The following is an 18,371-nucleotide window of genomic DNA, read 5'->3' on the forward strand; positions in this document are numbered from 1 at the left end:
AAGCAAATCCTTTAAGTACTCCAATGGTTGTTAGATCATTAAACATAGAAAAGGATCCATTCCGTCCATGTGAAGATGATGAAGATATTCTTGGTCCAGAAGTACCATATCTAAGTGCCATCGGTGCCCTTATGTACCTTACAAATTGTACAAGGCCTGATATATCTTTTGCCGTAAATCTGTTGGCAAGATTTAGCACATATCCAACAAAGAGACACTGGAACGGAATTAAACATATATTCCGTTATCTACGAGGAACGACAGACTTGGGACTTTTGTATTCAAAAGATGCTAATTCAAGTATGATTGGTTATGCTGATGCTGGATACTTATCTGATCCACACAAGGCACGTTCCCAAACTGGATATGTATTTACTCGTGGAGGCACTGCAATTTCTTGGCGTTCACAGAAACAAACGCTCGTAACTACTTCATCAAATCATGCTGAGATTATTGCACTACATGAAGCAAGTCGTGAATGTGTGTGGTTAAAATCAATGACCCAACATATCCAAATCTCATGCGGATTATCATTCGATGAGAAACCTGTGATACTATATGAAGATAATGCTGCATGTGTTGCTCAAATGAAAGAAGGATACATAAAAAACGACAGAACTAAACATATTCCTCCTAAGTTCTTCGCATTCACCAAGGAGCTTGAGAAGAATAAATGTATTGATGTTCGTCACATTCAATCAAGTGAAAACTCATCAGATCTCTTCACAAAGGCACTTCCTACGTCAATATTCAGAAAGCACATATATAATATTGGGATGCGCAATCTACGAAATTTGTGAAGAATTGTTCATGTCAACATCAGGGGGAGTTTACGTGACTGCACTCTTTTTCCCTTACTATGGTTTTTATCCCAATGGGTTTTTCCAAGTAAGGTTTTTAACGAGGCAGTACAAAACACGTAATGAAGACATCATCGTATCATGATCATCATCACAAGGGGGAGTGTTGAAATATTATTTAAAATGTGAAAAATATTTGTGTTGAAAATGTGAATGTTGAATGTTGAAAAATAGGTGTTGAATATTGAAAATTAGTGTGTGATGATGTAGGTAATGATGTATTTTATTTTTGGATTATGTGTAAAGATTTCCTATAAATAGATCTCTCATTTGTGAAGAAAATCACAATTGAGTAGAAAGAAAAATATTATAAAGTGTGTTAGTTGGTAAATTTTGAGTGTTTGAGATTTTTACTTTTTACCATAAATTTTTACTTTTTCACGAACTACAATTTTGGTAATATATTTGTTTTTTTTTTTGTCTATTTTGATTCTATATATTAATGAATTTAGTTTAGTTTTTTTTTTTACTTTGATTTTTTAACATTTTCAGTTATTATTCCACAATGAGCTGGTGTGGTGTCGAAGTTTGCAGTGTTATAATTACTTCATCACTCTTGTGAAAAAAAATTTGAATATTTTATCTTTTTTTATATGAAATTAATTTATGTGGTTTTAAATTAATTTTATCCGAACAAACATATATTATGTTTTTTTTGACGACAAACATACATTTTTTTAAATACGTTTTATCATACAAAAGTAATTATAAACATAATTAAGTTAGTATTTGTAATAGTTTATTTTATGTGTTTATCAGTTTTCATTTACAATTTTCAAACATTTCACTGGTTAGAAATATGTTATTGTAAACACTACTTAAACCATGTTTCGTGAATTATACATATAAGAGTGGATACTCCTTTTTACGAAAAATAATATTCTTATGTCATTTTTAAAAAATATAAAAAAATTCGAATTTAATTTTGAGCTCGCCATTTCATGAAAAACTTTCGAGCTCGATTGAGTTATATGTGTCGGATCGCCTCGAACCCCTTTATTTACAACCAAAACAATATTGACTCGATTAACGTACGGATGCAAAAAAATTTGAGGCTTGTACTATACGTTTGTGCTTGTATTGGTGCCATACCTGAGTTTATGGATTTCAAATTCATTAACTATATCAAGCCATCAAGTCTCTAACTCCGAATCAAAATACAAAACCACGTGTAATATCACAAAAACATTTTCTAAAATTTGGAATGCATGTGTTAATTGAACACAACTTGAGATTCTTTTGCATTTGGAAATGAAGCTGTTGGTCCTTATATTTGAAAAGGACATTGTAACTCCTGACGGAGAAATGAAACGCTACTTTTAAGACATTATCTCGACACCGTATCTAAAATTGAATATTTATCGATACATGTGGTCCATTGATTTTTCAGTAAACTCCATATCATCTATTATTTAGTTATTCGTCTTTAGATGTATTATTGAGATAATATCGTAAAGATAGCCTGAAACTTATGGTAATTTGAGAGCGACTCGAAATGAGGTGAACAAATGAAAGGCGTTTGGTGGACCAAAGGCACTTTACTTGTGGGTTTACTGATTTTTGTGATGCCAGTGCTTCCCGTACGACAAAGCATGCATGGTGAGAATTTAGGGTGAATTGTACGCTGAAATCTGAACCTGCCTTTAATTATCTTCCTTGTACGAATAATAAATATCCACTGCCCAATTTTGCGAAATAATATAAGGAAAGTAATATTTTTTTAGAAAATTTCGGAAATGATTGTAGGCCGGCGGTGTCTTTTTTCTAGTTAAAATTCCGTTAAATCGATTTATGTTTTATTTTTACAAAATGAAATATTGATTTGTCCCGCTTCCACTCTGCCTTGATCATTCTTTCTTCTCCTGCTCCAACGACCTTTTGAAGTCTACCAAATCATTCACTGTTTGTCTATTGAATTCACATTTACATGTAACTCCAGCACCATCGAGGTTCATATTCAGCACCGTATGATTCATTTTATACGCCAAAATCAGTGGCACCCTATCTTTCAATGTGTCAATCCTCGTGTTAGAATAGAGACTACAAATGTACAGCTCACTCTCATAGTGTATAGTCAGCACACACACATAGTCAATACTAGTAACCGTGGCACACGCAACGTGTATCTAATAAATTGATATTACAACATTTCCACTCATCCAAGATATATAATCTAATGATTTAAAAGTCAATTTTACAGTAAAAGATTGTTATCCTATTTTGAGCGTTATCGCAATTGGTATAAATTTTTTTTTTTATATAATACTATTTAAAATATAAATATATTCATTACATTGTATCAATAATTTTAAGTATTGTTCAAATGTCTATACTTACAAATTTAATATCAATTACATAAAATAACACCTCGTGTATTGCGCGAATGATATACAAGTTTGTATAAAACATCATGTCACTATGTGAACCAAGTTTTGGTGGTAACAATAGATTTTCCAAGTGAGACCTGATTTATAGTCCAATGATAGTGATTTCATATGTATAACTTGTAGATGTAGGTTCGATCTTCTTTTACTATTTTTTTTTTATCCAAGTTGGTGAAATTTGATTCAGTTAAATTCCAAGGTTAAAACTTGTAAAATTATCATCGATTTGTAGATCAGATCGACTTGTATTTAGATGGATATTGCCACATTCCTTTAATTACTCTGTAATTTTTTTTTAAAAAAAAAGATTGGATTTTTTAATAATCATTATATATATATTTTTTTATATACTTTTACATGCTTGAAAGTTTAAAAATCTATTTTAATTATTGTATTCCAATTTTTGTCTCCAACAAAATAAAATAAAAGTATGTCTCATTTTTTATTATTTATGATCATTTCTAATTTTTTTTAATTTAAAAATCAACAGTTAATTGGGTGACTAACCCAACTTGGCCCAATATAAATTGGGAAATGGTCATATTTTTGACCCATAACTTAAGACCGCTATGTGGGTTTCAGTCTACTGTACTGACTAGCCCAGAGTTTAAAAAATTTACCCGAGCCGATATAATTTTCCTCAGAAAAAGAACCGAGATAATTACTGTGAACCGTGTCTTGGCCCGGTTCAATTACACGCTCCTTCCTCTATAAATAATTCTTCTTCCTCCCCGGACACCCCCATCTCTTCAAATCTCAGCCTCTGCCATAGAAAAAGAAAACCCAGCAGCAGGGAAAAAGTAAACTCCACTCTTGATCGCGGCGTGCGTTTTCCCTGTTCGTTTTCTAACTATAGCTCTTACAATTTTATGCCCTTATTAATTCGGTGGAAGAATGAATTATTGCCCCATTCTTTTTTATTACGGGCGGATGACCGTTGTGCGTTTTTCTTTGCCGTAGCATTCTGCAGTACATGGACCCATATTTTCTAATTATACTATGAGGATTCCCACTCACACATCAGGCTACGAGATCCAGGGCCATCGTAGGTTTTAGGGTGAGAGTTCCAGACATTGGAGTGTCCAATTTTTTCTCGATCAAAATCCGCAGCCGGTAAGCGGAAGATATTATTACCCAATTTTTTAAGTTTCTAGAGAAGTAATAGGTTAGCCGTTCCTTTTCAATTTCGATAAGACAACCATTTTGAAAATGTTTGTTTGAAATTGATAAAACTTTTTTGTCTTTTCGAATTTTGCTCTAGTTTAATAGCAAGATTTATTAACTATGGTCGCTGCATTTTGATCTTCCTAAAAAACCCTGTTTCTAAATCTTATTTTCAGTGTCGAGATTTTTCTGATCTAATTTTAGGAATACAATGTAATGGTGCTGTGTTTTCTTGATAATTTATTTGTTATTGTTAAATAATGGCTTATCATGATTTTTTTCTAAGAACTGAACTTTTTTCTTTTGCAGTAATTTTTATTTCACATGGGATATGATTCAGACAACCCTTCCAATGATGAACGTGATGAAGGTTTGTAGTCAACTTGTTTTGTTTAGCTTGTCGGTTTGATGAAGTTGGATCGCATTAGAACTCTTAGGCTACACCATATGATTTTTGCACTTTTTTTTAAATTTAAAGAGGAATTTTTTTCTCTACTTCCAGTTGAATACACTCGCACAAGCACACACATCTCTCTTATCCAAAGACCATTGTTGATCGAAATTTAGATCATTATTAATTGTTGGTTACAACAACTACAAATAATTATGTTGGTATCCATAGAGTAGCTAGCTAGTTAACCTTGTGGCGGAACAAATAATGTTTCCCTCACTTAGTTCCAGGGTTCAGTCACACCGGAGAAGATATCACGATTCATATAAGAGCTCTTGCATCACTTATTTTCTTTAGTTTATTCAATATTATTTCCATTTTTCTCGGTAGCAATGTATGGTGTTATTATGCTGTCATGTGATCTAACAAGGGAAATGGAGAATGAACTACTTTTCAGGTTGTAGATGAAAACATTATGTATGCATAACTACACTATTTATCAGATTTTTCTTTTATGTATTCGTGCCAGCTAAGTAGGTAGGTATAAATAGGTGATAACTCCTTTCATTCTTCTACATGTTAACACTCTAAAAATGTTTAATTGTCTGTTGTTCATCTTCTACTCTTTCTCTGGTAAACAAATTCTAAAACGAAAGATGACGAGGATGAGCATGAGGAAGGTGTTGGGAGAAACAGCCTTCTGGGATTCATGTTTGGGAACGTCGACAACTCTGGTGATCTCGATGTTGATTACCTTGATGAGGTGATGTACTTTATTTATTTTGTCACCTTGTCAGCCCAGTCGATGCTAAAGCTAAAGAGTATGGTAGATGATAAAGAACATGTTACTCTCTTTCTATTTTATACCCCATTAGTTAATATGTTGTGTATATTGGTTGTTGCATGCATGATTATGGCTGATTTACTCAAAACTAAAGTTTTATCATTGCCTTAGGAATGCTCGCTCCACATAGCAGTCGTATATAAACTCAAGTGGAAGGATTTGTATTAGAAAAAGTAATACCAACTGTTTCATTTGTGACTAAATTTTAAAGTTGAAAATATGGCGCTATCAGTCAGAGGCTTGTGGAAACTAATAGTGAAATCTGTTCATGCAGAGTCACTAGAAAATCGAAACAAGATATTGAGTTAAATCATTATTCCAAAACAGCAGTAGTTGTTTCTCTGAAATCATACCAAAAACGAATCATGTAACGCTAAGTTCAAGCGTCGAATCATGCTTGATGTTGCAAAGACTGATTATTTTTTTTTTGATAAGAGACATAATATATAAATATGATAAAATTCGTTACAATCTGCGGATAAGTAATCCACAATTGTGCTTAGTGCTTAGTGTGCTTAGCAGTTTCGAAATTTAACATCATTCGAATACAAGATTCCAATCCCTATTCAAGTCTAAAACACTGAAATGTTCATATTTCGGCTGTATCACTATCCAGCTTGCAACTCGGAATTTGATTTTGTCCCAAGTTTCGAGGCTCGAGCTCTCTTTTTCTTCAAATATTCGTGCATTCCTCTCCAACCAAATGGACCACATGACGCAATGTACGACCAAAAACCAGAATGATAAATGTTTCCTCCCTTTGGGCAGACTCGGTTCCACAGCATACATGTCTTTTGCCTTATCCGGGACGGCCCAAACCAAACTCAAAGACTTAAAAGCCTTGTGCCAAATCTGTGAGGAAAAATCACAATGAAGAAGCAGGTGATTCTGACTCTCCTCATTTCTTCTACATAAACAGCACCAGTTAGGATTCAATGCACATGCTGGCCATCTTCTTTGCACCTCATCATAAGTCTGCAACTTCTCCAACACCACAATCCACGAAAAGACTTGCACTTTTGGGGGCACAGAAATTTTCCAGATATTGGAAAAGTAAATGAAAGGATTTTGATTCGAGGAAGAGAAGAAGGAATTATAGAAAGATTTGACAGTGAATAGCCCCGAAGAATCCCCCAGCCACACCCTATAATCCTCACTACCCCTCTCCAAACGAACATTATGTAAGACCCCTAACATTTCGGTGAACTCAATCTCTTCTCTGTCCAACAAATTTCTTCTAAACCGGACATCCCAATGAAGGATAATGTTGCCACTGTTAATGGCGACCTCCACAAAATTCGAAATAGGTTTATTCTTTGAAATTGAAATCTGAAATAAGGAAGGAAATCTAGTTAAAAACGAAGAACCCCCTACCCACTCATCCTCCCAAAACCTAATAAGATTACCTCCTCTAAGCTCTCCCCTAACCATACGATGAAAAGCCGGGAATGATCTTGAAATACCCTTCCATGGACTTCTGTAAGTCGAGCACCTTGCCAATCCCAAATCCCAACCATTATCTTGAATACCATACAAACTTTTAATGAATTTCTTCCACATGCTCTCCGTGCTCGTTGATCCTCTCCACCACCATTTACCGAGAAGAGCTAAATTCCTTAAGCGGATATTTCCCAACCCCAAGCCCCCACTGTCCATAGGTTTGCAGACTTGATCCCATCCTACTACATGACAGTGTTTCTCTCCATCAGCCCCATCCCACAAGAAGTTCCGCATCAATCGTTCCATAATATTCCCCACTTTGTTCGGCACTGTGAAAACCGACATAAAGTATGAAGGCAATGCACTTAGAACGGCCTTGATCAGTGTAAGTCTACCCCCTCTTGATAAAAAAGATTTTTTCCAGCTTGCTAGCTTTTTGGCCATATTGGATAGAACAGGTCCCCAGAATTCCATAGACAAAGGATTCCCGCCCAAGGGTAATCCTAAATATTTAATCGGAAAATTACCTTTGCTACACCCAATGGTCACTGCCATATCATCAGTCTCCTCATCAGTCAAAAATAATCCAACCACCAAACTTTTGTCCAGATTAATCTTTAGGCCCGACAATTTCCCAAACCTTTTAAAGATGTTTACAACTTGCAGCAGTTGATTGTTAGATTGTGCGAAAAAAATTGTATCATCTGCAAATTGTAGATGAGAGATTTTTTCCTTTAGTCTCCCCACCTCAAGCCCTTGAATTAAGTCATCAGCCTTAGCTTTCTCAACCATTCTTCCCATGACATCAACTATTAAGTTAAAAAGAAAAGGTGATAGTGGATCACCTTGTCCCAGTCCTCTCTCTCCTTTGAACTTACCCCTCGGCCGTCCATTAATAAAAATCGAGTAGGAAACATTCGAAACACACCCCAAAATCCACTTCCTCCATCTCAAACCAAAACCTTTTTTCTTCAATACCAAGTCAAGAAATTGCCAATCGACATTATCATAAGCCTTTTCCAAGTCCACTTTGAATACCCATCCCCTCTTCTTATTTTTTCGATGAAACTCCAGCACTTCATTGGCAATAAGACAACAATCCAAAATTTGCCTTCCTTTGATGAACGCACACTGGTTCTCTGCAACCGTGTAGCTAATAACCCTTTTCAATCTGTTAGTCAAGACCTTCGACAAGATTTTATATAAACTCGTGATCAAGCTAATAGGTCTGAAGTCCTTAATTCTCATGGCATCCTTTTTCTTGGGTATTAGACACATATGTTTCGTTTGTCACTCTGTTCACAATTCCACTGTTGAAGAACTCATCGAACACCCTAAGTAGTTCCTCTTTTACCGTTTCCCAATTATGTTGATAAAATGCCATCGTGAACCCATCCGGACCCGGAGCCTTAGACCCATCACTGTCAAAAATCGCCTTTTGGATCTCTTCCTCGGTAAAAGGTGACTCCAACTCATCTGCACGACTCCTATCTAGCACACACCAATCCAACTCCCTTAGTTCATCCCCATCTTCCTGAACTTCATTCTCTCCCCCTTCCGTTTTAGTATACAGTCTCTTATAAAATCCCAAAATTTCCTCTTCAATAACTCTTGCCTCAGTTACCCTCGATCCATCCTCCAACTCCACAATATCAATCATAGCCTTATTTCTTCTGTTAGTGAGCAGAGAATGGAAAAACTTCGAATTATGATCACCTGCCCTCATCCAACTGATTCTTCCTTTTTGAGATTGTATTTGCGCTTTTCTCAGCATAACCTTTTCCAACTCACTTCTTAACTTAATTCTCTCCTCTTTAATGGATTGAGAGCCACTCCCCGAATCCTCTAGAACGTCCAGCCTTTGAATGTCCCTGGTTAATTCCTTAATTTTATTCTCCACATCACCAAAAACCTCTTTATTCCAAGTGGATACCTCCGCTTTGATCTTTTTTAATTTATTCATGAATTTAAACCCCTCCCATCCTATGCATAACCCAGTATTCCACCAATCCTTAACCAATTCTTTAAACTTTGGGTGTTTCAACCAAACATTTTCGAACCTAAAAGGTGTTGGTCCCCAACGCAATATATTTGTATCAAACAAAACAGGACAGTGGTCAGAAGTGATCCTTGGTAGAACCCGTTGTCTGTAATTAGGGAATAATTCTATCCATCCCTTTGTAATGAGAAATCTGTCAAGGCGACAGCAAATCGGATTCGCTCTAAAGTTGGACCATGTGTATTTGGCATTCAACAGTGGTGGATCGATTAGTTGCATTTCCTCTATCAAGCTATCAAAGCATCTCATACTCGTGGTCATTGAATGGCTATTCAGTTTCTCGCCCATGTTCCTTACCACATTGAAATCTCCACCCAAACACCATTTTTCCCCACATATCGAATTCAACCCTGCTAGTTCATCCCAGAAATTTTCCCTCTCTCTTGGCTTAACAGGCCCGTAAATTGCCGAGAACCACCATTTGATATCCTCATTTCCATGTATTCTCCAATCAAATTTTCACCCACTGCCACAATTCTAGGATCCCACATTATGAGAATTCCCCCTGCTGCTCCCACAGACGGTAAACATACCCATTCAACAAATCTCGATTTCCAAATACTAGCCACAAATTTCCTATCCACCCTATCTCTTTTGGTTTCCAATATCACTACAATATCTGGTTTTTCAGTGCGTAGCACACTCCTGATTACTTCTCTCCTAGCTGCTGCCCCTCCACCACGAATATTCCATGATACTATTTTCATAATGGAACCCTGTTTCCCTTGGATGTCGATCCTCTCTCATAGGTCATGCCACATATTAGCCTTTGAAATTCTCTGCTCAAGTTACCAATCGGCTTGTTAATCCCTTTCCCACAACTTACCTCACTGTCTTTGGCTCCCTCTTCAAAACCCGACTTATGGCTATTCGCCTTCGAAGGCCCATAGAATTTTTCCACGTCAACTCCCGGCTTGTCATCGAATTTATGTGACCCCCCTCCTAATAGACCACTAGACAACCCCAAGACATTGAAAGAGGATGGAAGGCTACAATGAAGTTTGAAAGAATGATTGAATAAAGAAGATTGAAATCCAGAAAATACCTGTCCCCCCTCGGAGCTTGTGTTTACCGTTTTTTGTTGAATGTTGGAGACCTCATTCTTTTTCTTTGGTGAGAATAATTCTGCCAAATCCTGAAAGTCAGCTTCTGTTGCAACAGTTTTCTCCGAGTGAAGCGATATTTGGCTGTTCGTTTCTGAGAATAACATCTCGGGCTCCCACAAATCCTCTATTGAACCATCAAGATCTTTTACTTTGTTGCCATCCAATTCGCATAAGAACTTTATAGGACTGTTAATACCATGGATGTGGATATCCTGGGTACCAGATTGATGCTCATTCTCAGGTTGATTCCTCTTTGTTCTCCTATAATACGTTTTCACAACCTTAGGCGAAGACTTTTTATTGATTACATCTCCCTCTTCGCTCTGCTGCCCCTTTAATGGCGACATATTCATAGAACTGATCTGCCCATTCTGGAACCTGCTATGCTCTTTAGGAGCGACTCGCGAAAGAATTTTGATGACCTTGTTGCTATCACTAGAGCATGGTTCAGCGCTCTTGTTTGATGGTGAACCTTGGTGTTCCTCCCTAATTGAAGCATCCTTTATTTCTTCCCTCTGCTCAATTGTCTTACCCTTCTCATTATTTTTATATATCGGTTCTTTGACAGCTGGTTGAACTGGTGCACAATTTTTTTGATGGTTCCCTTGCCCTTGACCTCCTCTGATACCTTGTTCCAGTGGTTGTACCCTGCGTATATTGTTGTTCCCCCACCCTGCTACTGTTCTCTTTCCATTCACTACCACTTGAGCATATGTAAGCTTTTCATACCTATGATAAGCTATTGGGTCAAAGGTTTCCACCCTTAGACTTATTTCTGTCATTTCCCCTTGTAGTGGCATATGCATTCTGCTCTGAATGAACCCTCCTTCAGTACCTTTCACCTTTAGTCTAGCTGCACCAAGCTCCGTAGCTGATAAGGTTTTCTCACTGATTTCCATCAATCCACCGCATTTATCCCCAATAATTTTGAAGATTTCCGGCCTCCATAAATTCCATGGTAACCCATAAATGCTAATCCAGCTATTGCAGCATTTCTCAGTGATGTAAGGTGAGTTAATATCTTTCCTCCATCCCTCAAATTCCAGCGAAATTCCTCTGTCAAAGAAACCTCTTTTCAACTTCAGATAAAAGGAAAACTCAGCTGTATTGGAAGGCCACCATACTGCTCTATTTGCTTCGAACGGGAATAAAATAACCTTCTCATTATTTGCATTCCCAAGAACCTCTTCTATGTCTCCCCATGGAATGTTTATCCTTCTTTTGGTAACTATAAGGGCATCTTCCCACTTTCTACCTGCGTTTGGAATTAATCTGCTTTCATAATTAATCATCCCCTGTTGGCGCTGTTCCAACTGAGCCATTCTTCCAACATACTTGCCTCTCCCGAATCTCGTTTCTTTTGTACCAAGAACCCTTTTAGAGCTATCTCTGTTATAAAATCCCGTTCTCATCTTCCCCAAAATATTAGCGATCTTTCTCCATCCCAGACTTGATCCCACTGGGCACTATAGTGGATAACTTCCTGCCATGTTGGCTATATTTAGATAGTTCCAGAAATCTTCCGCGCTTGTTCGAGAAAATCTGAATCGTGAACACCGCATTCCTACCTCGTAATCTAAAGAAAGGTTTTTCCAACTGAGAGGAGTTAATAGCGTCTAAGAATCTTAGTTGAATCCAGTGGGCTTCCTCTCGACTGAAATCCAGCATGTAGCACGAGTTCCTTGTTCTTTCGGACCACCAAATCGATCCTCCTCCATTCGCCAATCTCATCGTGAACACTTTTTGTTCAATCCTAATCGCTTCATCTCTACAACCTGACCTAATCACCAGAGGCTCAATGGGAAATTCCTTACTGTTCCTGATATACATCTTCGATACTAACCCCAACAACTACTCGAAATGAAGATAGAACTTCAGACCATTCCGATCTGTTCCCGACGATCTCGAAGGAAAATAGATTGACTGAAAGCCCAAGAAATGAGGCGAACAAAGCTAACGCGGAGACTCTTGAGGAAATTTTTTTTTTTTTATTATTTTTTTTTAAAAGGATTAATCGCCGGCGACCGGCGCCGGTGACAAGGTTACCGAGTTGAACGGCTTGCCTCAGGAAGGAAAACTACTACTAGACCATAGAAGGAGCCAGGCTGAACGAAGGGGGGGAGGGAGGGAGCACATTTTAAAAAATTCTCTCACTATAAAATTGATATAAGGGCTAATGCAAAGACTGATTATTTGGATCATGATAAATTAATCAAGAGATGGACTTTTGATTGATGTTGGTTGTTACCTTGGATTTGTATGTTTAGCTTGTTTACATTTGTCATTAGTTACTTCTGGCAACATTGTTTTTGAAGTTCTATGTGACTTCAATTTGTGTCATTCTTCCTTCCACATGATCTATATTTGAAAAACAATATTAAATCACTGGAACATGCAGTATAGTTATATCGATCCTTATTTAGTCCGATCTCATCTATTTAATTTGATTTAAGTTAATTCAGAGACTTGTACACTCTTGGTTCATCACTTAGCAGTTCCTTTTTCCAGACGTGGTAAATTGTAGTCACTAGAAACTGTGTTACCTCTGGGTCTTAATGGGATTTAGTGGGCTGGTTTAGGAGAGGCCCATGTGAGAGAGGAGAGAGATACATTCATTCTGTTATTTTTGTCTTAAAGGGATTTAGTGGGCTGGTTAGGAGAGGCCATGTGAGAGAGGAGAAAGATAGCATTCGTCCTGTCATTTTTGTCACTTGAGCATTGTGACTAGCTTAGGCTAGGGAATAGAAAATGCTAACTGCCAGCTAGGGATTTGTTAAGAGTTTATTTCTGGGAGAACAATTCATATCAGCTAGGGATTTGTTAAGAGTTTATTTCTGGGAGAACAATTCATATCTTTTGCAATTTAATTTCAGTTTTTAAATTGTGGTCACAACAAAATGATTCATGAAACTTTTCACAGCGTTCCAAGAACCAGAAGCTGGTATGCATTTGTATTATCTGTCTTTTGTCTGTGAAAACTTGTCATGCAACAGTGAGAAATGCATGTTCTCTAGTGTTGTGTCAAGCTTGAATCTTCAGGCAATGCTTGTCTCCAGTTGATTGAGAAAATTTATTTATTTCTTCTCTGGGTACAAGTCCTGTTGAATGCTTGTAATATTCACTTGCATGATTTTGCGATAAATATTTTTATTCCTTGGATTGTTTGATGCCTCTTCTCTAACCCTCTTTATGTATGTGTGCGTGTAAAGTATGACTAAATGCTGACTGTTTATTCCAGGATGCAAAGGAGCATCTTGCTGCATTGGCAGACAAACTTGGTCAATCCTTGACAGAGATAGATGTATGGTTTTCCATCCATATCTTAATTGTTGTTTTGAATGCAGTCATGGATAGTAGGGCCTTTGATTTGTAGTCGGTAATTCAATCATCTATTGTTCATGAGAATTTTCCCTTGAATTTTCTGATCTAGCAATTGTTCCCTTTCTTTTTGTGGATTCAGCTCTCCACGAGATCACCACAAACACCATCTGATGGCACTGATCAATGTAATGGCACCACAGACTCATCAATTTTTTAGTTTCAGCTTATATGGTTGATTTTTTTTAAATGCTCCTGATTATCCATTAGATTTCGAGGTTTAGAATTTAATTGCATTATCTACCTCACATAATATAATTCGATTTCAGGTTTCCATAGTGGCTAAAACTATACCAGTTTTTAAAATTGAACATCAGTATAATACCTAGATGGATTTATGGTTAAGGAATACACTTCATTAAAGAGCTACACCTTAGCTTGTGTTAGGCACAAAGGCGATCCTTGCCGTGTCTCGAGCCTAGACATTTACCTTGTTGTCTATATCTGTGCAAGTATGTGTTGAAGCATTTGATTGCTTCTTACTAGTTGGTTCTTTCATCTAAAAGGTCCAAAGATAGTTGGCGGAAAATATAGTGATGAATGGAGTTGTGAAGTTGGGTTACCCTGATTCCCTGAATAATTTGTGGATTTGTAAATGTACACAGATCATAAAGAGATTATGTCTTTGTGAATGTGATGATTTCCATGGCTGATTTAAAAGCATGAGTGTTGTACATAGATATTGGATTAGTGTAATAGAATGCAGCGGTGCTCTTGTGTCATAAAAACCTGGCCAAATTTTGTGACTCACGTTCTGTTTTAGTTTATGATATCTTTACAAAATTAAGGTCGTATAAGTATTTACATTGAAGTGGATTTAGATTAACAAATAAGGACGTTGAGTCATCCTATTAATAGATTTTAGCTCAATTCAAGTGAGAGCTCCAAACTGGCCCTCAATACCAGAAATAGATGTCAGTAGATATGGTCATATGGATTCAGTGGGGCCTAAAGTTGTAGTCTATCTGAAAACTACTGATTTACGCGTGTAATTTGTTTAGATTAGGTATTTTACATGGAAATAGTCCAGCACCTTGATCCAGATCTCTAATTATGTCCCAGTGTTAGTGGTGACATATTTTCTCGTAAAATTAGAAGAATTATGCGTTTTTCTAGAAAAAGGAACGCGATTTTTGGTGTTAAGGATTGGAAATATGTATGGGCATGAAGTTAGTAGGATAGTACTTTCTTAGTTGTTTTCAATCTACTTATGCGGATTACTTATCAGCTACCTTTGTAAAAATTTTCTATTAATAAATTCTAGTTTCATATAAAAAAAAAGTTGGATACCATAATCAATTATGGAATTTTCAGCTCAGTTTTTATGTTTAAAATATTTGTTGAGGTTTAATTTATGCAATTGGCAATGTCCTTTTTTGGTGTATTTGCCTGATTTTGAATGGCTTTCTTTCACTCATTTCCCATGACAAGTAGATTATGACAAGAAGGCAGAAAATGCTGTTGATTATGAAGATATAGATGAGCAGTATGAAGGACCAGAGGTTCAAGCTGCTACGGAGGAGGACTTTTTGTTGCCAAAAAAGGATTTTTTTTCCAAAGAAGTTTCAGTTACTACTTTGGAGAATGTAACTTCTGTTTTTGATGATGAAAATTACGATGAAGATGAAGATGAGGCTGACTTGGAAAACCAGGCCATGGTAGTTGAGGACAATGACGAAACTCAACACTTTTCTCCATCAGGTTTTCCTTTCATTGACAATCTGACTGGAAATCAGTACATATTACTATTTCTTGTTTTCAACATATCATTATTATTTATTTCGTATTCGTGTATATCTAGACATGATAGCCTTGCAGATGGAGCGAAGTGGTAAAAAATACTAAGAATTGATGTTATGCATGTCTTATCGATTTTTTTTTTCAATTGAGTTTCTAGTATTTACTTGATCAGATTTATGAAATGAATAGAAAAGGAGTGAAAACAGCAAAAATTGCTCTTCCCAAATTATCAGGCTACAAAATGAAAAGTCCTGATATTTTGTCCCTTGCCCTAGTCAGGAGAAATTAATGCTTCAATGTTCGTCCTTTGACAGATTCTTAGCCAGATACCTTCCTTCAAAATAAGCTGGAAGGTCTTTGGGATGGTTTCGTCGTTTTTCCTCTAAAAGATCCTTGTCTTAATGTAATAAAAAATTTAAGATGGAGTGTTAGTAAATTGGTAGAGTGCAACTAAAGTGTGACTATGATAATCCCTCTTCTGACTGGAGAGATTTTTACGAACTTTCAAATTACGATGAAATTAATGAAAGGTTGCCAATAATTTTTTACTTCTCTGTTAACAAATTGGCTGTCCGAACAGTGGTTGTCATCTCTACCCCAGTCATTTTGTGGTTATTATGTGAGAGGAGGAAAGAGGACGCCATTTGGTTTTGAAATGGAGGGTCGCTTTTCCGATAAAGCCCTGGATCAAAACTTTGGTAAATGAAGCATGCAAACCAAATACAGAGCTGAAGTGATCTTCTGTTCTTGGGCATTATTAATCAAAATGGTTCTTGTTGGTGGCAGAAAGGCCAAGTAGCACATGTTATTGGTTGGTGCTTTAGTGGATAGATAATCAAAACTGTATTCCAATTCTTTCCCCGATTAATTGACCATATATGATTTACTATCGCTCGCATATGTGACATTAACTTCTTGGAACTTCATAGCCGTAGGTAGAGGTACATGTTTTGAGAAAATATTTGATGCTTGGAGGTAGAAGGAAATGTGTAAGATTTAATTGTAGTTTTAGTGAATGTGTATAATCTAAGACCTGTTTAGGTTTTATTCTTCTTACAGGGAAGCTGAATTGCAGTCAGACAGAGCTTTCTGAAGGAGAAAGTCTTGCTGAAGCTATCCAGTATGAGGTTAAACATGAAATGGACACGTGTTTTGTAGATTCTGAGGAGGTCGGTTGCATGTATGTTGAATTGTCTTCCTAAATTATATTTTCTTTTCTTTCCAATTTAAGGCTTGTTGCTGAAATATCCAACACTTGTGTTTTTTTTTGTGGTTATACTTTCTATATAATATTTACTATTTTAAACTTTTTAATCACATCTCTACTTGGTCTATATAAAAAAAATGATATGGAAGATGTCTGAGACTCTGAATGGCATACTGTTCCCATTATGCCCTTGCTTTCTATGCTTGTGGAGTTCGGAGAAGGATGCTCTCCAGAAAGTTGGCAACCAGTAGCCTTTTTGCCATCAGCAGGCAACGGCTCATATTCAGCTGTTAAAACGTGGTTCCACTTCTTCTTTGATGCATGAATTATTCAGATACTGAATGCATAAATGTTTGTTTTCTGGGCATGTCTGTAACAAGCAAGACCTTGTTTGTTTTCACTAAAATTAATATCGAGCGTATCAGTTTTTCTTCATTTGTTCACCTCCATTACCTAAAGAAGGCATTGCTCTAGGTTGTTGCTTTTAGGCTCATTTGCTTCATATTGTCATTCGGCAGTCTCCAATATGCATATTTGTCAGTTGTTTTTAGAGCCTTAGCTTGGATCTCCTTTCCTTTTCATGTTGTGAATGATGGTAGAGAGTTTGTTAATTTTTTTTTTGATAGGAAACTAACCATATTATATTAGAATTGAAATTTAACGTTAAGTAAAATAACTAGTACAGAGGCATCTTAATCTATGCGTCCGCCCATACAAATTTCCAATCTCTAATCAAATCTATGATTCCTAAATGATTGAACTCTTTCAAATATGTTGTCCAAGTGGCAACTTTTAACTTTATCTTCTCCCATACATCTTCCACCGAATCATGACTGTCCTGAAAAATTCTTCCATTCCTTTCCAACCATATCGACCAAAAAACGCTGTGAATAATCAGAATCCAGAAGTTGTTTAATTTTTTCTGTGAGTTACTCCCCAAATCCATAGTGAATAGATCTTTTGCCCTCCTTGGGAACACCCATTGAGTACCCATCTCCTTCAACACTTTAGTCCATATTTCAGTCGTAAATGTACAGTGTAGAAGTAGATGATCTTGACTCTCCTCTTGCTTTCGACAAAGACAACACCATTGCGGTCTGAGTGCACATTCCGGCCACCGTCTCTGCACCGAGTCACATGTTGGTAACTTTCCCAAGGCCACTATCCATGAGAAAATCTGAATCTTGTGTGGGACATGTACTTTCCAGATATTATGAAATTGAGAGCATAATGGAAATGTATCAACAGGGAAGAACGAATTGTAAAAAGATGAGACAGAAAACAGACCCGATTGTTTCCCCAACCACACTCTATAATCATCAATACCCGACTGCAGTGTAACTGACTCTAAGACACCTATTAAGTTAGAAAACTCACCTATCTCTACCTCATTCAAATCTCTTCTGAATCGCACATCCCAACCAAAAGAAGAATTACCATTGGTATCACCGACAAAGTTGCTAATAGGTTTGTTGTGTGATGTGCAAATTTGATACAAAGCTGGAAATCTATACGTAAACGAGATTACACCCTCCCAGAAACGAATAAGATTACCCTCTTTTGGCATTACCCTAATCAGACGATGAAAAGATGGATAAGAGCGAGATATAAATTTCCAAGGACTTCGAAATGTCTTATTTCCAGCCAACCCCAAATCCCACCCATTGTCTTGTAGCCCATATATACTTTGAATAACATTTTTCCACAACGTTCCTCTTTCGACCGAACCCCTCCACCACCATTTCCCCAGAAGAGCCTTGTTTCTTAAACAAATGTTCCCCACCCCCAGTCCCCCTCT

At 36.8% G+C, this 18,371-nt stretch overlaps 1 protein-coding gene across 6 annotated transcripts in view; it reads left to right on the plus strand.

Moving 5' to 3' along the window:
- Window positions 1–3,990: 3,990 nt before the first annotated feature.
- The window catches only part of LOC140823849 (transcription initiation factor TFIID subunit 1-like), a 33,802-nt gene continuing 19,421 nt past the window's right edge, over window positions 3,991–18,371 (plus strand). For 3 of the 6 annotated variants that reach the window (XM_073185389.1, XM_073185390.1, XM_073185392.1), the window contains exons 1-7: window positions 3,991–4,357; window positions 4,718–4,778; window positions 5,456–5,562; window positions 13,487–13,549; window positions 13,709–13,754; window positions 15,061–15,327; window positions 16,408–16,535. In XM_073185389.1, the coding sequence (XP_073041490.1) occupies window positions 4,733–4,778; window positions 5,456–5,562; window positions 13,487–13,549; window positions 13,709–13,754; window positions 15,061–15,327; window positions 16,408–16,535 (657 nt within the window). In that variant the 5' untranslated portion in view covers window positions 3,991–4,357; window positions 4,718–4,732. Of the gene's footprint in view, window positions 4,358–4,717; window positions 4,779–5,455; window positions 5,563–13,486; window positions 13,625–13,708; window positions 13,755–15,060; window positions 15,328–16,407; window positions 16,536–18,371 lie in introns of those variants that run through there. The other 3 variants (XM_073185391.1, XM_073185393.1, XM_073185394.1) reach the window with 3 other exon arrangements.

This window comes from Primulina eburnea, chromosome 2 (genome assembly GCF_022965805.1).
Source record: "Primulina eburnea isolate SZY01 chromosome 2, ASM2296580v1, whole genome shotgun sequence".
NCBI classification, from domain to species: domain Eukaryota; kingdom Viridiplantae; phylum Streptophyta; class Magnoliopsida; order Lamiales; family Gesneriaceae; genus Primulina; species Primulina eburnea.